Source organism: Vanacampus margaritifer, chromosome 1 (genome assembly GCF_051991255.1).
Source record: "Vanacampus margaritifer isolate UIUO_Vmar chromosome 1, RoL_Vmar_1.0, whole genome shotgun sequence".
Classification (NCBI taxonomy): domain Eukaryota; kingdom Metazoa; phylum Chordata; class Actinopteri; order Syngnathiformes; family Syngnathidae; genus Vanacampus; species Vanacampus margaritifer.
In genome coordinates this window covers 14621400-14643896 of record NC_135432.1, presented here as the reverse complement: position 1 = coordinate 14643896, position 22497 = coordinate 14621400, and the positions used below count along the sequence as shown (strand labels likewise).

The window sequence follows — 22497 nt, the reverse complement described above, 5'->3', positions numbered from 1 at the left end:
GGCGAGTATGAGTGCCCAAAGTTAGGTAAGGTCCAGCACACCCGCAACCCAATTGCTATAGAAAAAAGGTTGAATGTAAACAATGCCAGTGTACACGCAACCAAATTCGCACAACACACATATATATATTTCAAACTTTAGACCTGACGAGAAAAGTGTGAGCACAACCAAGATGACATTTCCCGCTTTTGTGCAGCCCTGTAACCACGACTTCCTCTTGACATTTCGTATTTTTTTTTTACATCAGTTCGCAAGTAGTAACCACTAGGAAATACATTTTTGTAAGTTTAAACGACAACAACTTTTTCACCCCCCAAAGATTCATGTGCAGACAACATTGTCAAAACAATCCTCGTTAACACAGTCTGTAATATGCATGCTGGCCCAGTAGGTGGCGATGTCATTATGTAAATCAAATCTGTCCTCTTTATCCAAAACTAAATATTTTGAGTACCTTTTGTCAACATACGAGTCGGTTACCATCACGGTTTTAAAACAAACGAAATAATCAAAGCTAAAATTCCCGAAACATTTTCGTTAACGAAATAAAATACAAATAAAAATGCTTTAAAAAAAAAAAGAAAATTTAATGAAACTCCATTTTATGTTTACAAAACTAACTAATACTAACTACTATTATAGCGAAAATGTCCTTTGTTTTAGTCTTTGGTAATTAATTTATTGATGAGCCTTTAGGGTTGATTTTAAATGTGATATTAAATACATTTATTTCAATGTTATAACAAGGACGTTTGAAAAGTGTGTCAAACAGAAGTGACTCATCTAGCAGCAGCCAATAGAAAAGCACCTTTTGCACAATTTTGTGTCCTTGACCTTTGGCTCTAATTGAATTTCACAAGTTAGTTCATGTTAAAGATTAGATAGCTCTTAACTATGAGGAGAAAAATGCACTGAGATGTCACCAACGTCTTACAAATGCAATAATGCCATCTAGTGGCAGATGATGACCTCAACACAAATCAATATCACACTTGTTTTTTGTTTTTTTACAGTATTACTATACTGTAAAATCATCTTTTTAATATGAACTCAACTGTATGAATTATTATGAAATGTATTTATCAATGATAAAAGATGCAGCCATATTTATATCAGTTTAAGATTTGTTTCCACTTTTATGTTAACAAGAGTATGAAAACATGTTATTGCACATTTACAACAGATATAAAATTAGTGATTAATTGTGAGTTAACTATTGAAGTCATGCGATTAATTACGATTAAAAAAAAATGTAATCGCTTGACACCCCTAGTTTTATCGCTTTCAAATACAATTTATTTGAAAAAAATGATTCGCGTCTATTAGGGCCAAGAATCTTTCTTTTATTGTGTGTGTACGAAACATTTGATATGATGCAATGCAAGGCCCAATTTTAGTTGGCCTAAGATAACAGTTTCTGCAATGTAAATTTAGAGAGCAAAAGATTTTGTATTGTCATGTCAGACATGCATATTATTTTTATTTAACGTGTGCGTGCGTGCGCGCGCGTTAAAAATGCTTGTGGTTTGGTTTGCGCTCCATTATGCAAACACTGCAGGGTGCAAAGATCATTTAAGTCCGGTATCAGCTCATTATGCGACTGCGGACGTTTCAATGCACAGACAGCGCAGACTGAAAAAGCAAGTTTGTTGAGAGGTGCATGGCGACATCTGATGAGAGCGCGAGAAAAAAAAAAAGGAAAGTGCGGTGAATGCGGGGTTTAAATAACACAAGAGCAGCAAAAGAGTCACAGTGCTGTGAATCACAGATTTCTTGGAAAATGAAGGGGAGGATTGGCCGCCGATCACTCCGACAGCAGTGTGACTTATGTAAGAGCTTCTTGTGGGGGCAGCCTTCTGCTACATACTGCATTAAAAATAAGGGGGGGGGGGGGGGGACAACCTGTTCAGACTTGTCATAACAGCCACTTTGCTTTTATGGTGGGAGCGCGCGCGTATCAGGGAGTCTCGCTTCCCCCGCCCACGGATCGATGTGCAGCAGGAAGTGAAATGCAACCTGAGCTCGTCGCTTGAAGTTATACAGTATACGGACAAAAGTATTGGGACATGCCATCTTCAGTAAGTGAAGAGTGGAAAGCAACGTGGGGGCGTGGAAAGCTTGTAGGGATGTTGACGTTGTTGGCGGGAATTTTGGCCCATTTGCGACGTCAAATGTTCATTGATGTTTGATATGAAGGGGCCCAATTGTCGAAGGTTTTTGAGCAGCTTGTTTTTTTCCTACCAAACTCATCAAGCAAGTCTTTCACTTGGGAAATAAAAGGGCCTTCCTCAAAAGGCTCCCACAAAATTGGAAGCAAACAATAGCACAAAATGGCCTCTGAGATTATTGTGGCAATGCTGGAAGAACAATTTTTATTCATCTCACTTTTTTTTGGCATCAAACAACTCCGATTACTTCCGATTTACACCGTTCAAATTTCAACAAAAATTCACGCCTCCCAGGGTGTATATTGTCTGATTCCACATTACTTACAGTGTACGCAAAATTTAACATTAAATATCAACTTTAGTCCCACTTTCCACGCCCACTTCCGCACATACAATTGATCAGCATCACCAGCTCTCTTATGCTGCTCAGCGGTGCACTTGGTAAAATGCATTGTTCAGTAACCAGGCGGTCGCGGGTCCAAATCCCACCTCCGACTGTACGTTGCAAATGTATCCGTGGCAATTATACTAAGTGATTACATGCTAACTTCCACTTTTCCATCTAAATGATAGGTGGCGCTATTTTGAGTGATATATTTTTCCCCCACATTTTTTATTTATTTTCCCATTGGATGTATCATTAGTTCCAGTTTTTCATCTAAATGAATGGAGGGTACTGCATGCCTAGGTGGCACTATTGAGTTATTATAAAAAAACCAAAAACTTTTTTTTGCATTTTTTCTGTTGGATATCATTAGTTCCACTTTTCCATCTAAATGAATGGGGGGTACTTTCAGATAACACTTTTCCATATAAATGTCAACTTGCTTCAAAAATTCACGCCTCTCAGGTATTCTTTTTATTCATTTATCTTTCAACTACAATTAATATGTAGTAATTTTCACATAGTTAATCTTTAAATTTAAGCATTCAGTTTAGCATTCAACTATTAGCATTTAGTTTAGCATTCAGCATTCCCACGCAATTTTCAGAAATTGCACTTAGTCTAGTTACATATAGTTGAAGTTCATTTGTACGTGAGCGCTCACGATGACCTTTTCGGGCTTTTACATTCATGAATGGGCTTATATGACAACAACCATTACAATATAGCACATATATCAATGCACGATGGATTATGAGTACAACCATCAGCTAATGCTAGGCTTCAATATAATTTATCTCTTGAATATATTTGCCAGTTATTTATTTTTTGTCACTAACATGCCTGCAAATGTAACAAATTAAACATAATCCTATCGCCCAGGTTGATGTTCTATAATGTTGTTGTTCATGAAGGTCACATGACACTAGGGAGGGCAAACGTAATTGCGCTCAATTCAGACATTTTCACTTAGGGGTGTACTCACTTTTGTCGCGAGAGGATTAGCTATTAATGGCTGTATTTTGAGTTATTTCGAGAGAACAATACATTTACACTTTATATAAGCTGTCACTGACTTCTTTTCATTGTTAAAAGTGTCATTTCTTCAGTGCTGTCCCATGAAAAGATACAATTATATGCCTGCAGAAATGTGAGAGATGTACTAATGTTTGTGGAATATTGTCAAACATCTTTTTTAAAAAATTGTATGACACCTATTATGTTACTTGAATAATTGTGTGTACAATAATTGAATGTTTTATGACAGTTTGCCATTGGAATTTATTAGTTTATTTTACATTAGTTCCTATGGGAAAATTGGTTGCAAAGTGGGACAAAGTGGGGGTCAACTTGCATTGCAGAATGGACGTGTTTGAACTTTCAATAGAGGCGGGTCAAATGAAATCAAGTCACAAAGTAGAACAATTTGGTTGATTGCATTAAATAGATAGGCAGAAACTGGATAGTAACTAGCACGCGCTTTGGTGGTTTGAATCTCAGCTCCGGCATTCTTGTTTGGAGATTGCATGTTCTGCCCGTGTTTGGGTTTTCTCCGGGTATTCTAGCGTCTTCCCACGTTACAAAACCATAACTGTTCGGTATGTTGAATTGTTCTCAGGCGTGAAATGTGAATGTGAACGGTTGTTTGTCTATATGTGCTTTGCAACTGACTGGCAACTTAGTACAGTGTGTACTTGGCCTTTGGACGAAAGTCAGCTGGGAAAGGCTTCAGCACACCCTAATAATGTCAAGCACTATAAAAAACGGATGGAAGGTAGACAGTAATGTATTTGGTCAAATAGCGGCCTCTGCTCTAACAGCTAAAGCATCCTAATGGCGTCGTCCATTTCCACAAATACACGTTAGACCTCTAATGGGCTTTTCTCAAATGCTTATTGAGCCAAGGCACATATTAGAAAACTCTCATGGAACACCACTAAAACTTGTATACAATAATGATGACCTCGTCTCAATTTTATCACAATTGAATTTGGGCCTGATTAGTTGAACATAAATATTTTTCGGTTGTATAAATATCAATAGGCAGAGATATACAGGTTAACTGTACCTTCTGCCATCCGATAGAAGGGCATTTCATTGTTCTGATTGTCACTAAATATAAGTCACTGGTATACATACTTTTTTTTTTTTTTTTAAGATACATTATTTGTAGTATAGATAAATACTAACTTTCTGACCAATTGAGTGAAAATGCCTGATTCCCCACAGAACGGTGCTGGGAAACACTGACCCATACTAAACACCTCATAAACGACACTGTAACACATTTCTGTAAAATCTACATTAAAAAAATACAGCATTTTCTTGTTTTTTTTATTTTACAGTAGAGGTGTGAATTGCTTGTTACCTGGCAATTTGATTCGTATCACGATTCATAGGTCACGATTCGATTCGATACCGATTAATCCCGATACAAATCTGTAAATTGATTATTGTGATTTTTTTTAACTCAAATTTAGAAAATACTAATCAGTAAGCTTGTACATGTACACTGTAAGGTTTGTATCAAAATGTATTTATTTATCTGAAAATTGAGGCTTATAACTGAGCCACTGCATTTAACAAACATGTTGCAGTCGGTTTCATGTTTAAACAGCACTGAAATCAAATATTAAGGCTTAATGTTCCATTAATATAACATTCTTCTATGCTTAATGTGTGAATCCTAACCCTAAGTAAGATGTTTTGTTGAATATTCCCATAAAAAATGTATGTTTAAAAATCGATTTGGCCGCATATCGAATCGATTTGAGAATTGCGCGCTCTAATATCGCGATATATTGCCGAATTGATTTTTTCTAACACGCCTATTTTACAGTATTTAACTGTATACAGCAATGCATTGTGGGTAAAAACAGTACAGTAATTAAAATACTGTCAATTTAACAGCAATTATGTTTTGGCACGTATATATATCTGGATTACAGGTAAATACTGTAAAAATTGTTGGATTTTGCAGGTATCTCTGTAGGAGAAGAAGCAAATAGCGGACCCTGTATTGTCACCGGAGCAAGGACAAGCGTAATATTTTAGCGCGAGGGCAGTCTGCATCGTCTTCACATCGCATTTCTCCGATAAACAGGCAACATTACAGCTAACATTCATTTATGCGATCGGCTGCAGAACAAGGATTGATTTTACAACGAGGGCGGCATGTTGGATGACTGGTTTGCACGTCCGCCTCCCAGTGCTAAGGGCGTGAGTTTGAGTCCGGGCTTCGGCCTTCCTGGGATGCGATTGCATGCTCTCCCCGTGCCTGTGTGGGTTTTTTCTGGGTGCACTGGTCTCTTCCCACATTTCAAAGACATGCATAGCCGTTTAATTGAGCACTCTAAATTGTCACTAGGTGTGAGTGTGAGTGTGGATGGTTGTTTGTCTCTGTGTGCCCTGTGATTGGCTGGCAGCAAGTTAAAGGGCCCGCCTACTGGCCAAAGTCAGCTGGGACAGGCTCCAGTGACCCTTTTGAGGAATAAGCGGTAAAAAAAAATTGGATGGATGGATTTTACGACATACAGTATTTATGTATTTACAGGACTTTACTGGCAACTTGTATAATACAAGAAACAGTTGTAAACTAGATTACAGTGAATTGCTGTAAAGGTAAATACAGTAAGTAACTGTAATTTATATACAGTAAATGCTTGTAAAAAAAAAATACAGTAATGTACAGAGATTTTACAAGAATTAGCTGACAACTTTTTTGCCAGTTATTTTTTTGTAAATTTTACAGTCATCATTATCACAACCACCTGCAGAAAGGATGAGGCACCTATGAAGCTGAACAAACTATCTAAAAAAAACATTAGTGTTTGGAGAAGACTAAAGAAACATCCGATATCCGCAAACAGGACACGAGTGTTTCTGACCCGAGGGACACAGCCATCCCGAGAGAGGCCAACTGAATTGAATATGTGTAGAAAAATAATGTGACAAAGAGTTTCCTTTCGCGACAGAGGTTGCAATACTCACATTCACATCTAGAGTCTTCAATGAAACTAACATAATGAATATTTTGGGAATGTGGAAGGAAGCCGGACTACCTGACTCATGCAAGCACCTGGAGAAGATGTAAACCCAACGCCCAGAGCTGATATTCAAACCCCAAACGTCACAACTGTGAGGAAAATATGTGAAGGACAGGTGTAATATTTAACTATTTATGCAAATACTTTATCACGAATGTGCCTGACAGGCCTACTCACTGCAGTTGTGTAAATAAAGAACCACGAGGAAATACAGTAGCTATTTGATATGTTCAATTAAACACAACTTCTGCACGACCTGATAATAACAAGCCCGGAAGTCTCCAGAGATAATGTCTAAAAACTGCAAACGCATGACGCCAAGTCCTCTCGAAATAGTCCGGACCGGCACATGTAACTTAATAAGAGTGGCAATAACACGACTACATGGCGAAGACAACTCAGACGTGCACGCGTTCACACTGTCAAGTAGATTACGGTGTTGTAACCCGATCATACTCAAAAGAACGCACTTTGCGATAACGGGCTTGTTGAAATTGCATTTAGGAAAGGATTCGTGCTGCAAGGAACGGCGCGCCCCCGTGGGGGGGCTGCAACTTGCAACGGCCGGCGCGGACGTGACGGTTCCGATCAACTTCGTTACCTGTAATGTGCTGAGCCGGTTGGCCGAGCTGCCAAGCCTCCCGAGTGTCCGCTGATTTTCCCAGGACGAGGACGAGGAGAACCGGAGCCGGTGAACCGGGTTGACGGTGACTCTTGTGGCCGAGTAAGCAGGCGCCGCCTCGGATCCTCCTGCACCCTCACTCCCTCCCTTCCAGCTGCATCTGAGAGAGAGAGAGAGAGAGAGAGCGAGAGAGAATGCTGTGTGAGGTCTTTATTTCAGTACATTTCACACAAGTATGCCGAAAACGGGCAAGAAATAAGTTATTTACAATGTAAAAATTGAAGACTCTAAATCTGTGTTTCCCGCAGCCTTTATTGAGCCACAAACAAATCGCAAAATGTGTTAAATCAGTTGTATGAATGGCAATCGGTGGATAGTAACACAACTTTGCACAGGTTAATTGTACATTCTGCCATCTAGTGGAAGAGCATTTAATTGTCTGTCACTATCCGTTACACGCTACACTTTTACTTTTCACCGAACCCTGTACAGATTCAAGACATGTGCCATAAGATGTTCTCACAGAAGCTTTGTGGCTTGTCAACAAGCAGTTTGGCAAATTCCAGTCTCGTCCTCCTTGTTCGTCTCCTATGAAGTCTACTTTGGCTCTAATAATGGGTCGATGGATGATGCAATCTGACATTGATGTACCATGGAGATGGTCCGGTCACATTTACCTGTAAAATGCTTGTCATTAATGTTCTTTTTAATCTCCTGAAACGACTCTCTCCTTTGCTTCCTCTGGTCCAACCATGTCACTAAACAGCACATTGACTTCTTACCCCTTTAAACAACTGACGAGTTTGAAGACACTCAAATTAGAGGACAAAGACACACCATGGCTGAACACGTTCCAATGGTCAAATTATTTGAGCCTTTCTACAGGGTTAGCATCATTTTTGTCCAGGTCTGTTTCATTAGTTTATTAAAAAAAAAAAAAAAAAAAAAATACAATCTGTTGAACCACAATTCAAAAGCTATGCTTGATTTTCACTGGTTGATTTTGACTAATTTTTTATTTAATATTACAGATTCAAATTATTTCTATGACTATGTTTTTTCTTTCATTAACAGAGGGCTACCTACAATTTTGTCCATGTGTGTAAGCTTAACGTTAATGTTAGTGTTAGTTTAATGGGGAAATCAACGTTAAACATTTCTTCACAATAATATGCTATATGTGACCTCACTAGTCTAAACATGACATTCTGATTAATATTACATTTGTGGAATACGAGTTATGCAGCAAAATCCAGCTGTTTTTATCCATCTCAGGGGGCGGCCATTTTGCCACTTGCTGTCAACTGAAGATGACATCACAGTTGCTCAGGGCTCAGGAGACGACCAATCACAGCTCACCTGTTTTCTGAAGCTGAGCTGTGATTGGTTGTTACCTGAGACCTGAGCAACTGTGATGTCATTTACACTCGACAGCAAGTGGCAAAATGGCCGCCTTCTGATGTTGATAAAAACTGCTGGATTTTGCTATTTAACTCATATTCCACTAATGCAATATTAACCAAAATGCACATTCTTAACTATTTACACTAGTGGGGCTGCAAAGGACATATTATTGTCAAAAATTATTATTTTTTTGGTTTGACTCTTCTTTAATCATTCTTTTATAGTTCATGTGAAGAACGGCATTCACTTGTCAGAATATGCTGAATCAGTCAAACAAGACAGTGCAGTGTGCATTTTTGAGGAAATTCAACATGAGTACACCAACTGAAAAGCAGTTTTGGACATGGCATGAAAAAATTCAAAGAGGAAGTTAACTTTGTGAAATTGCTTATATCAGTTTAAATATGTTGTTAGAAATTCAAACACGACGCTTATTTAATTTCATTTGCCTGACATGTTCATCAGTTTCTCAGATACTCATGCTTCATATAATGTTTTTTTTTTTTTGGGGGGGGGGGGCGCTGCATTTAAAAAAAAGGGGCGGGGGGCATTACTGTACGATGTGAAGAGTTATTCTTACACCGTGGTATAGTCTATCAACAACCTACTCTAATGCATTTGTAAAGTCATATTTACAGTACAATTTTATTTGTATGAGAAATGCTTGCAGGCCATAAATGAGTGTGCCTTCTCCATTTGCCACATGATGCAGTGTTGTAAAACAATTTAATACAATTCGAAAACTAAGAAACCCGTGAACTGAACTATATGCTATGCTAACAAAGCTAATGATACCCGGATAGCTGTTGAGTTTACTGAGCACCGTCCGTACAACCTATTTTATAAAGGAATAGCTTTGTCCTATTTTAAAAAAAAACACACACATACACACATTAAAACATTACAGTTAGTTCTCCTCTTTCAAGTTCTCCTCATTATCATTTTGGCAGTTCAACAACAAACACCACAGTACCAACGCTATAGGCTATTTCAGTGTTTCTCAGCCTTTACTGACTTCGGCATAACAAAACAAAGAAGCGCCACCATGTGGTGCGGTGCCATACTACAGATTGTTACAATAGTCACAAGGAAAGTAAATTATGTCAAGTCATGAATATAGTTGTTTTTTTATTGTAGTTAAATAAAACATAATTTCAGATTAAGTGAAATTGGACCATTCCCACTGGCCCATCTGATGATCTCTCACAGTACACTACAGTCAAGGGCTACTAGTACCGTTAGCATGCTAGGCTAAAGTCAAAAATCGCATGCACCAATTCTTCCTCACTTGACTCAACATTTAGGTATTGCTGTACTAATTAAGACACAAATATTGTTATTTTCTTTGTAAAAGGAACGCAACACAATAGCTGCAATATTGACGTTCCCATAGAGAAGATGCTTAAAGAGTCACGCCTTACCAGTGACTCTTTTAAAGCATACTGTTCATGACTCAAGAATAGATGTAAAAATACAGTGGTTATAAGTAGGTTACTATATTTAACAATATTATATGGTAACCTTTTGGTTTTCTATGAACATGCCTGAGGACTTACCTACACAAATTAGACATAGCAGCGAGGCCAGCATTCACTAAATAGTGCACATTGAGCATGTACCCACAGTCACCACATCCCGTAATGAGGTGTGTTGACAATAATAAAGCCACAGTGTTTGGGAAAGCACGATTTCACATTCCAGTGGCCACAATGGAGACGGATTAGACTGCACAATGAGGATGAGGCAGGCTGCACAGGATAATAGCGATGGAAAACATGTGGGTGTCAAGACAAAAGCGCGGTCACTCGGGTCGAGAGACAAGACTCGAACCTCGTGACATGGTTTAGTGGTTAAAAGTTTCCTTCGGCTTCACCCCATGTGAGCCGCGGTTTGAAATCATCGCTGTCCTGATTCGAGCTTTTACATAATGTAGGAAAGTGCCCTGGGCCGAGAGCGCTCCCTAAAGGCTCCTGATGTCACGGTGTGGTTGAAAAATGAATTGCATTTGCTATATACAGTACAGTGGGACCCGTGTAGTATATCCGCTCTGGGACGATGCTCGACCTCTAATTTTCTCGTATTCCCAAACCAACCTGCACACTGTTCTAGTATGCAAGCGTAAAACAAACCAAAAATAAAACAATCTAGTTCAAAACGGTGTTACGCAGGGGTGGGAAAATATTTGTGCTCCAAGGCTATATTTAATTTTTAAAACACACAGATGGGCCAGGTCTTTTAAAGATCAGATAAAAAATAAAAAAAAGTTCAAATGAGCATACGGAATGTGTTTAGTTACAGCTAATATGTCAATTATTTTTATTTAAAAAATATATATTTTAAATGTATATTTAATTTGACTATGTATTTTATTTACAAGAATATACTGCAGGTCAGTATTTTAGCATACTTAAGTTGACTGTGCCTTATTTTAGAATAAATGTCACAAAAAAAGCCTTTTTAGCGTTTACAAGGTGTAATGTTGTTGACCTATCCATATTGTATGTATTATTGTGAAACCAGGACAGTTTAAACTTCAATGTTCAATTTCTGGTTCTTTGGTTATCATCGTATTTCTCTCTTTGACATCTCTGCAAAATAATAATTAAAATAAATAAATAAATCCCATATAAGAACCAAAACAGAATCTGTCATGAATTTTTAAAGGCAAATTATCACGATTTTTAACATTAATTATTGGTTTGAATGATAATCAACATTTTCCTCATAAATTTAGCTTGGTTCTTCCTCAGAGGACAAAAAAAAAAACACTTTGAAAAGCAGGGGTCAACAACATGCTGATGGCAGGCACCAGGCAGGACCTAAAAAACACATGAGTACCCGCAGAGCAATTCTAAAAATTGTTCACCAGCACAATATTTTTCGTTGCTCTTAAAAATAAAATAAAAAATCTAAACAACACCACTTACCTGTATGCTGCATCTACCTTTTTGTGAGCATTCTCTACAAACCATATTTGCATTGGTACCAATTTGGAAATGACTACAAAAAAGGTCAAAGGTCACCATCATAGCGCCATATCAAACAATACCATATCATTTGTGGCGACAAACTAGAGCAATGACATCATTTACCCCCAAACAATTTGAACACATTTAATTCAGAAGTGCGCATACAATTGGTAGGTAGCCCTTGGCATTCATCAGTAACCAAGAAGCATCAGTTGCCCCCCCCCAAAAAAAACGGTGACCCATTGTAAATTCTTTGGGCACTTAAATGCTTAAGTTCCAGTTATCCCACCGACAAAATACTTGACATTTTATTCATTTGTTTGTACAATGTGATACACCAACACAGAACGAATGAAAAGCATTACCGAAGAGAATAACAAAAGGATACAATACAAAGTTGCTTTTTTTTTTTTTTTTTACTGCTCTTGTGGATCATACTTGTCTCAGTACAGTTATGCGGGAAGATGGTGAGACTACACACTTTTTAAAAGCCACAAGCGTGACTTCACTAATGTTTTACAATCTCCACGCTGTGTTCAAGAGATGCTTGCCGAATGCGGTCGACACTTGGACAACATAAAGAAACGCACTGAATAAAGGCAACCATTGTGGTCATACACATAAATCCCATATGTTAAACTTGAACTTTAACACATCACTTCACAATCTGGACCCAACCTACCAACGAAAGGCAACAGAAAACACAACATGTTTTGTTTCTGCAACAAACTTCAAATGCACCGAAAAAGGCAAATTTCACCTTCAACCTTTATGTGTGTGTGTGTGCGCGCGCGCATGTAAAAGGCATCAAAATAAATAAAACAAAATGGCACAGAACATATGAGGACAACGCAAATGGGAATAGGACATCTTGTTGGAATATTCACAGCGCAACAAAATTATCTTAAAACAACTAATCAAAGACAAAAAGGTGTCAAACTAACAAAAAATAAAACTTTCAATGGAAGAAAAAAAAAGAAACAAGCCGGAGAAATATGCAACCAGAGAGAGGCGGAAGATAATGACATACAAGTCAATATAGTATTTGTATTTACAATCATTTACAGGATCGGGGTAGCAATGCGTTGATATAATTGACAAATGATAAGAATCCAGTAGTGAGCTGGACGGCGGTATTACGCACGCCATTAAACACGCGAGAGGCTCGTTAGTGAGCCGATTCTGTAGTGTGTTGACTAACGATGGACTCAAACAGCTCAAATAAACACTTTCGTGTGTCATGTTGGCTCGCTTTATGCCAGAGAAGGTTCCGAGTTGGTGCGCTGCACAAAGTCGCTCCTCGAGTGAACCGACGTTTCAACCCTTTTTCACTTTACATTGCGAGGAGCAGAACAATCAGAACATTTAATGCACTAAATAGAAAGGATGTAAACATCACAACTCACTGTTGATCAGATCAGTCATATTGTTAGCGCTACTTGCCAGGATGAGAACATCTTTGTCCTTCCTTTAAGGCATCGGCATCAACGGTTCCCGTGGTGGTCTTCTCTTAAATAAGCCAGACTTCTCGGTGGCAGTGCAATTATAGGATCTCCTCCACGCCGTGCGCAAAGATCATGACCAAACCGGGCTCCAGGATCATGTCCTCGCCCATGTGCTGGTTCTCGCAGGCCATCACCACCACCGCCTGCTTGCCCGGGATGCGCTTGGCCACGTAGTTCTCGTAGTAGCGCCGGTTCATCTGCCGCGTCTCCAGCGAGGCCAGGCCCTGCGGCCAATTGCGCTCGTGGGCGTTCTCGATCAGGTCGTTGACGATGGACAGCGGGCAGCCGCTGTCGATGAGCGAGCGCTTGATGACGGCCTGCAGCACGGCGTCGGGGGTGGAGATCATGCCGCCCCAGCGGGTCACCCTGGCGGGCTGCATGGAGTTTACCCACCTTATAAAAAAACATTTGCAAACGTTTCAAATACCTGCTTGCTGCTCATCAGTGGCTTTAAACAGCTGCTCTCTTATTACAATGCAATTGTTTCACATTTTACAGAATGTCTTCTATGTGAAGGAGGGTCCTTTAATCAAGACGCCCTCGTGCTAGATTGTCCATATCTTGTACTATTTTCTAAATAAATGAACTTTTCTACAATAGTCTTAATTAATTGAGATCCAACTGTACTTTCATAGCATTTGGCAGTTGGCCACGGCAAGGAGACGAATGTAGAGAGTGAAGATTGCGGAGTATAATTCTGCAATCTGCATCAAAAGCTAAGGCACAAACAACAGGTTAAGCTAATGATAGCATTCTCCAGCTATGTGTCGGCAGACATTACAATGACAAAGTGATGACAAACAATCTCGATCAATGAACAAGCAGCAGTGGTGGTCAGCCATATGTTATGGTTTCATTCTGACAGGGTCCTGGAAATGTGACCTGCTTTTGCTCACGTAAACACATCAAGAGCGAGAAGAGTGGAAAAGGAGCAGAGGTGTTGAGGCTAGGGCTGGACGATTATGGAAAAAACAAGAATCACAATTATTTTTGCATTGATTTTTAAAACTTTATATTTTTTTAACTATTAAGTCAACTACTCAAAACTATGATCATAGCCTTATGCCCAGTCATCACACTGAACGCTTTATTCTTTTAGAAAGTATAAAATAACCGTGTAACTATCAAGCCTCTTGCATTTTCATTCTTCATTTTTCTCAGAGTTGTATTTGTGATATGTTATGTAGAAGTATGTGTTGGTATGAGAAAAAATAAATAAAAAAATGTGGATATGTGTATCCTTAAATTTTGAGGAAAGTAAATTTTCTAGAATCCTTGAAAACTTAGCTTTTAATATGACTTAAAAGAGAAATTAAATTAGTAAGAAAGTAAAATAAGAATAGACCCTAAAATAACAATTGAAGACTAATACTGGGTGTTACTGCACATGTTGGCCTCTTGGGGGCAGTGTGGTGCCATAAATCCATGATGTACATGGAACAGACGAAATTTGCGATTGAATTCTATTAAAGGTGGGGTCTTAAGTTTGGACTGTTTCTGTTTGTAAGCAAACAATTCAAAACAGACTCCCCCCATGCCTCAACTCATACTAGCTCAACGTTCACGCCCCTGCCTCTGACTGCACTCGTCAACATTGCGCCTGCCATCAGTGACAGTGATCGTTATTTGAAGGCATAACACTCCCGAAATTGATGCTAATTTCCCGTTAGCATTTACATGGTATCCTACATTAGCATTTACATGGTATCCTACATTAGCATTTCAGCTAGGCTAGCGGTGTTTTAAAAACAAAGCATGTTTTGTATTTAAATATACAGTGGATGTAATTTGTCTTGTTGTGTGTTTCGTTTTACAGTTAACGCCAACTGAGGTGTCCTTCATTAACTTAAAGGACGCGGAGGGACGGCAGAATCATATTCAATTGCTTGCTACGAACAACATGGTGCGTTCAGGTTACTTTCACAACGTATGGAACTTGTAAACGCACCGCGCTGTTCTTGCACATTAATCGTTTTTCTTCGACTATTACATTTTGAAGATCGGGAGAAGACAAAATTTAAACCATGAGAAAATTTCAAGTAATCTTCCAGCCCTAGGTGAGGCATCAACCTCTTAGTAGGTTTCAGGTAGTGAGTGGGAGCAAAGCAGAAGAAGGGACTTACTCCAAGATCTCGTTGTACTCGATGGTCTCCTCCAAGTTTTGTAGGTTGGGGTTAGCGCTGCGGATGGCTCGCATGTATGCTTTGAGCAGCTGAATGTCTCGTTTCTAGAGTGTGAGAGTGCCAGTGAGTTACTCAGCCCTTCCAACATTAGCTCAATAAGTGACAACCCACTGACATGTACAAGTGAACCACCGTTTATCACTGCGATATGTGACATTACGCAATATAGAATACACCTTTTAAATATATACTGCATAGTTGTATCCCTACCTCAAGATTTCATCACTTTAAAATACACTTTAACTTATTTGACACATTTTTAAAAAAGTATTTCTTAGCACCTATTCTCACACTTTCCCTGACAAGAAATGGGGGAGACTATTATCGCATCACTTTGTGGAAATGAAAATAGGACTACCCATCACACATCTCTCCAAATTGCAGGCTAAGTGTGCTTGCTTCCGGTTATTTATTTGTTCCTCCTGTTAAAAGTTTATTGTCAAAGTGACACATAAAACCAAGTACAATTACAAACAAAAATGTTCAACCAAACGATACCATAACAAAAGTCTGCTAGCTTAATGCTAGCATATACTGCAAAACGCCATAGACCGCCTAACGGAAATGAGCATGAACGTAAATAACAGAACATAAATTCATTTGAACTATTTCTATTTTTTCCCCACTTTTGTTAACAAGAGTATGAAAACCCAGAAACATTTTTTATTGTACATTTAGAACAGATATAACATTTGTGATTAATCGCGAGTTAACTAGTGAAGTCATGCAATTAATTATAATTAAACATTTTAATCGCCTGATGCCCCTAATTTTTAATAATCTTTTCTTTAAAAAAAAAACTAGTGAAGTCATTACAATTAATTACAATTAAAAAATGTAATCGCCCGATGCCCCTAGTTTTTAATAGTCTTTTCTTTTTTTAAATCATTTCTTTTAAAAGAAAATAAATTAACTAGTGAAGTCATGCGATTAATTACAATTTTTTTAAAAATGTAATCGCCTGGCGCCCCTAATTTTTAATCATTTTTCTTACTCTTTTAAAAAGAAAATATATTTTAAAAAAAGACCATTAGAAATCAGGCGTCAGGCGATTAAAATTTGTAATCGTAATTAATCATATGACTTCACTAGTTAACTCACGATTAATCACAAATTTGATATCTGTTCTAAATGTACAATAATTTATTTTCCAGGTTTTCATACTCTTGCTACCAAAAGTGGATTTTTTCTTTTTTTTTTTTTTAAATAGAAATAGATCAAATGATTTTTTGACGTCTACAGCCGTCAATGGCAGTGAATGAGTTAATGTCAGTCATTATACACCTTTAAACAACTGTTACTTCAGAACACAACACATACAGTACTGGACAAACAAGAGCATACGACATAACTCACTGGCATTTATTCTCTTTAACTCTTTAGTGGGGGACCGTCTATGAATCTTCTTTTCTTCTTCTATTACGTTGCATGTTATTGGAGCACAGCGTGGTCCGGCTTGTTACGCTACAATCATGCGGTACTAGACTAACAAGCACAACTCTAAATTTGGACTTGCCTGCACAGAATGAAGTACTGTAAAGACCCTTAAAAAAACTACCGCTTCAAAATGTGCAATAAAATTGGCCTGCATAAGGTGAAGCATGATGTAACGGGTTCGTTGTATCTCATCTTTATATCATAAAAAGAAATATTTACATGTACACAGTCCATTTCAAATACATTAAGACATTGAGGAGTGATATGACAACTGCATCTAATGAAACTAATAAAAGTCAAATGAAATACCAGGTTTGAAAAAAAAAAAAGAACACAATGAAAAAAATATTTCATTTGAATTTTGACCTGATCTGATTTATAAAAAACGATAAAAAAAAAAAATCCCCCCGAAAAAACATCCACCGTGAAAGGAAAGAAAGTTGCCGTGTCTGGAAATGATCCAATAAACAGGAAGGTAAATCATCTTAATTTATCTGTCACAGACACACACCGGATGAGTTGGTGAGTATTGGTACCAAACTTATTACTACTAAACTCTTTGTATAAAAAATTGAAAATAATTGTCACGTTCTTGCTATAGAAAAGAAGTAAGACTCTCAGCCATACACACTCACAAATACACTTACTTGTTCGCCCAGCTGATGTTTATGCTCAGCCACATTTTTCTCCAAGTCTGAAATTTTGCTTTGCTGCTGCTGGACGACACTTCGCAAGTGTTTGATGCAGTTATGGTTGGGCAGCTCATCTTTGGGCATCTCCAGGCTGCCGGTGGGAGAAGGAAGAAGATTAGAGACGGCATGTTCTCACACACGATCGACCTAATACGTCTATAGATAACCAACTGTTCATGAAGATGATTCAAGTGATGAAGGAGTGCACCAGAAGTAGAGAACGTCGGCCACTCACCCGCAACCCTCCTCACAGTTGACGGGCCTTTTGGGGTTGTGCTCGCAGTCCTTGAGGTGCGACTGCAGCTGGTCCAGTCGAAGCGTGGCGGTGCAGCCGAAGCTGGCGTTGTCGCAGCTGATCTGCAGCTTGGACAGCATGTTGCGCATGATGCGGGGCACGGGCCGCAGGTGAGCCAGCGTCACCACCGTGCGGTCCACGGGACAAATCTGCTGCTGGGCGAACCACTGCGTGATGCAGGCATTGCAGAAGGCGTGCTCGCAGTGCGGGGCCTGAAATGAGAGCGTGGAGGTCAGAATATTACAGAATATAGTAACATACCACACAATTGTGATGTTACAAGACGTGCCGGGTAGGGGTGTGCCAAAAAATAGATTCTCATAAGAATCGCAATTCTCATTTAGTAGAATTCAGAATCGATTTTAAATGTCCCAAAATCAATTTTATTTAAATTATTTTAGACTGTCTTGCCTTTGTCTGTGTGTGCCTTTATTTGGAACGCTGTTCATGTTGTACCCGATTTGGCCACTGAGGGCAGTGTGGTTTCACGCGGTCTAATACACTGTTAAGTTGTAGCCACATTAGAGAGTAGAAGGAAAAAGTCACGATCAAGTTATTCCAATAAAAGTTTTTTTTGCAGTGTGGAGCCGTTCTTTTGAATGATAAAAGTGCAGCGAGTAGCGCGCTAATTAGCATTAGCGAGTCAGACTGGAGTAGATCATTACAATTGCTTGCACATCTATAGATTGAAGCAAAAATCATTGTCATTCAAATCATTTTGAATCAAAAATCACTCTTAATCGAAAATCGATTCTGAATCGAATCGCAGGCCTAAAAATCTGAATTGAATGGTGAGACATTCAAAGATTCCCACCCCTAGTGCCGGGGCTTCGAGGCATGTATCGAGTAATGGAGTGGCCGTTTGTGCAACGCATGTCCTTGCTTCATTTAGAGGAGGAGCCGAGAACGATGACACCCAAAGCCTCGCAAGCTGTTGTATCACGTGACTGCTTCGAGACATGTTTCCGATTTTGTTTTTGGTTTTTTTGGGATAGTCACAGCCAGCTTATCGTTTGAATTGTGTGCTCTATAGCCAAAATTGAGTTCAATGTCGTACATTTATGGTAACTTGACCTCATTCCAGCAGACGCTGAGTATGTTTTGAAGAGTTTGATGGTGTCAACATCACACCGTCATATCCCGAACTGCGTGCATAGAAGCCATTGGGGACTCGGAAGGGACAAAATATCTATAGTGATGTATCAAATTGCTGTCTGTTAAAATATAGCGTTAATAAACCAGCATCAAATGCTGATTTTGTAGCTGTCATCGACATGTTTTTGGGGTATTTTGAGGTTCCGAACGGTACGCAAGAACTAGTTTGTGCAGCTACATAAGAATACATCGTCTGAAGCTGGCAAACTCAGCTACCAACATAACTACTGTTTTAATTTGGGTGCTTTATGTCGAGAAGAGTTTTTCAGACTAAACAACATTGACTCTTTGTACATTTACTGAACACCTTAAGCCACTATACATCTCAACATTGTCACCACAGATGTAAACAATTAAAAATAAATAATACAAAATGCTAAACGCCACATATGACTAGTGTTGTCCCGATACCGATAGAGGCCCCGATACTGCATTAAAACAGTGGTATCGGTGAGTACTAACAAGTAACATGCCGATACCATACCTAATTTTGACGCTAATATAGGACTTTGCATATTGTGTCTTGCTCATGCACGACATTCACTGATGTGTGACATGTTCACTGCATGCCAAGCTAGCATATCCTATTGGCCCTTGAATGCTCTGAACCAATGGCAGGAAAGCTTTTTCATGTTGAGAAAAAAAAAAATGGTATTGGCATTGGAATTGGGGGCCAAAAAACGGTATCGGAACAACACTACATGACTTGGCATCTTGTGCTTGAAACAAAAATCGTAAAGCGTGCCACTTTTGTTGTAAATCCAGTCCTGGTCGAGCTACAGCTCCACTAAACTGCATGTAAATGTACAGGGTGACTTACCTGCACTGGTTCTTCTAGAACTCCACTACATATCGGGCACAGTAGATCTTCATCCACCTCCCCTTGGAACCTCGTCACGTCGTAGCCCATGGTGCATCACTGGCACCGACCACCTCCTATGATGTAACACGGAAAGTGTCATTTTTGTAGGCAACTTACGAGAAAAAAAGATAGCAAAATAGACAGAAAAATAACAGTCACTACCTCACTCACTAACAGTCTGGCGTACTTCCATCCAGCTGGTGACTGGACAAGACCCTTTGACCAGCACAAAGACGCTGCAAAAATAAAAATAAAATCAAGCACACACACTCACAAACATCACTAGGGCTATTTTAGGTTTGCTTTGTCATCCTACGAGCTTGTTCAGAAACACTACCACCACATTATTATCTTTAACGGAAAACACCGAAATGCCCTTTGACACACCAAGAACCATAAGCACTTGAATAAACGCCCAACAAACTTTTTTTTGGAACTCTGGCCAACAAGCTCAACCTTTCATTACAGGGTGTGTACAACCAGCTTGTTGTAATTGTTTTGTGTCGTTTCTGTGTTCCTCAGTTTGCGACATCATGCACAGTACAGGTACAAGGTTGTTTTCCAATGCACAATAAACAATATTTATCTACATATATTTAATAGAAATTTGACACTTCAAGGCTGCAGACGTCGAGAAATTAATTTGTGGCATAAGAATGTTGCTATGCATGATACGTCGTAATCTGATTTATGTACAAATGCGTCGCAGCCGTAGGAGATTAACTACGTCGTAAAACGAGGACACCCTTATGTCGTCTATTTTTTTTTATTTATTGCTACTAAAAGTGGGGTGGCAATGTTTTCTATACAGTATATATATATGCACTGTAATTCTCAGCTACGATTTAAATCTCAACAAATAAAAAAAATCTGTGAATTTCGTACTTATGTTTTCGTGTTACCATGATCCATCGAGCCATGTAGCATGTTTTCCACACAGGCAAGCAGGTGATGCTGTGCCCTCATTCTGCGGTCCAAAGACACTCTGTCACTCATCTTTTATCCCCCATCACACACACACTCGAAGCCCCCAAAACAGCCGTGGCTCAAAGTTAGCAACGCACCGCTTTTGCACTCAATGTGCCGTCAAATGTTATACTAAACGCGCGCATCCTTAAAATGTAGTTGCGGATGTGTCCGTCTCATACACGTAGCGCGCTAGCTAGCTAGCGCACCGCTTAGCAACATCGATGCTGTTGCTGTTTTCCTCTGTACATTAGCATCGGAGCTAACCAGTCAAAAGCTACAATATTAGCAAGCTAGGCGCCGACAAATGACTACCTACCCTGATACGCACTCGATGAAAATAGCGCAACAGAACGAATGACTTACTTGCTGGTTCAGTAAAACAGCTGCCGGCGAGGATTTCTGTGTACTTTGGCTCGTGTAACTGTTAGCTTGGGCTAGTCTCTCGTCCTACTGTGTGCTACATCCTATCCTACGCCGTTTGCGTCAGTCATACGCTGACGGAGGATGACGTCATGACGCAAATTTTGCCAAATGCCCAAAATCTCATTAGATGCAGGTTGAAAAATATACACATACATGTCCAGATGTATATCACTAATTTCACTATGGTTCCAAATCAACATTTAGAAATTTAACATGGAAATAAATACTTTAAAAAAAAGAACAATGTTTTTAGATCGATGAAATAGTGTTTCCCAGCAAAGGCACAACGCCTACCGGTATTTTGCATTACAAAAAAATCTACCGCCTAACAAAAAGACTCATTCAGTAATCACAAATTTACTCACTGTGAAATTTGTACCTGTTTATTTGAACACAACGTTATTTTTCTGTTGTATAAATGGAAACAGTGGATACACAGGTTAATTGCACCATCTGCGAACTACAATAGGATATTTGTACCAAAAAAAATAGGCTACAAGACAACTATTATGGTAAATTTCGGACCAATTAAGTGGAATGGGATAATTTTTGCTCCATCTGTAACACAATAATGTGGATGGGAATCACTGGTTAGTTTTCAAATACATTCTTAATAGGGGTGTCACAAAAACCATATTGAGATTGAAAATTGGTTTTGATTTAACCAAATTGAATCTTTCTGATTTAAAATGTACCTTGCTTGAATTATGATTGCGCCCCATGTATCGAGATACGTATCAAATCGTCTTTTATCGGACAGATGCACACCCCTAATACTCTACTTACCAATACTATGAGGACAAGGACAATATCAAGGGAAAATGTTAGCTCTTTAATAGAAATGGGGCAGGACAAGCACTTTAAGAATCATGAGACACTTCAAATATAACCAGTTGGCTCGAAGAAGTGCCTGCCTTTTTCAAGTTAGGCTAGGTCAATTATACAAACATGAACAGGTAGTTATCATTTGCCCCATGCAACTTGCATGCCCCAACCACAGACATTTTACTTTTGTCTCACACCAAAGTGACAATATATAAGAGAGAGGGAGAGAGCGAGAGAGCGAGCGAGAGAGAGAGAGAGAGAGAGAGAGAGAGAGAGAGAGAGAGAGAGAGAGAGAGAGAGAGAGAGCACGATCATCTTTATTCTTCTCACACTAAAATAAAATATTTAATAGAATGCCTTTTATCATTATAATTTTTTTTTTTTTTTAATATTTGGAGTGTTTTTTTGTGGGAACGTTTAGCCTATTTATGACATCAGAAGTCACATTTGCTGAACTCATTGGGAGGGTGCATTGGCACAGCTCCAGCTCCATTCTAGTTCATTCTCAAGGCATTTGACAGTCTTGTTCTTCCGCACCAAACTCATCCCAGTCCCAG

The 22497-nt window shown here is 38.9% G+C and overlaps 2 protein-coding genes across 2 annotated transcripts in view; both read right to left on the bottom strand.

Annotated features, from left to right (window-relative positions):
- Positions 1 to 10198, bottom strand: part of dgkaa (diacylglycerol kinase, alpha a) — a 36648-nt gene extending 26450 nt beyond the window's left edge. Inside the window, exons 1-2 of the mRNA XM_077578209.1 lie at positions 10182 to 10198; positions 7201 to 7381 (exon numbers count right to left, since the gene is read on the bottom strand). The gene's annotated coding sequence lies outside the window, so the exon portion shown is untranslated. The remainder of the gene's footprint in view (positions 1 to 7200; positions 7382 to 10181) is intronic.
- Positions 10199 to 11889: 1691 nt separating this feature from the next.
- rnf41 (ring finger protein 41) lies at positions 11890 to 21181 on the bottom strand. Its single transcript, XM_077552967.1, has 7 exons — positions 21056 to 21181; positions 19886 to 19959; positions 19682 to 19797; positions 17647 to 17918; positions 17367 to 17502; positions 15223 to 15326; positions 11890 to 13492 (listed from the first exon to the last, which is right to left on the bottom strand). The coding sequence occupies exons 3-7, from the start codon at positions 19769 to 19771 to the stop codon at positions 13138 to 13140; spliced, it is 957 nt and encodes a 318-aa protein (XP_077409093.1). The 5' UTR covers positions 19772 to 19797; positions 19886 to 19959; positions 21056 to 21181; the 3' UTR covers positions 11890 to 13137.
- Positions 21182 to 22497: the final 1316 nt, after the last annotated feature.

Excerpts from the sequence above, each read along its gene's own strand:
- rnf41 (XM_077552967.1), bottom strand. The coding sequence starts at position 19,771 with ATGGGCTACGACGTGACGAGGTTCCAAGGGGAGGTGGATGAAGATCTA. Across the intron at positions 17,919-19,681 it reads TTCTAGAAGAACCAGTGCAG|GCCCCGCACTGCGAGCACGC; the intron begins GTAAGTCACCCT and ends CTCTCATTTCAG. Across the intron at positions 13,493-15,222 it reads GAGTACAACGAGATCTTGGA|GTGGGTAAACTCCATGCAGC; the intron begins GTAAGTCCCTTC and ends TTTTTTTATAAG.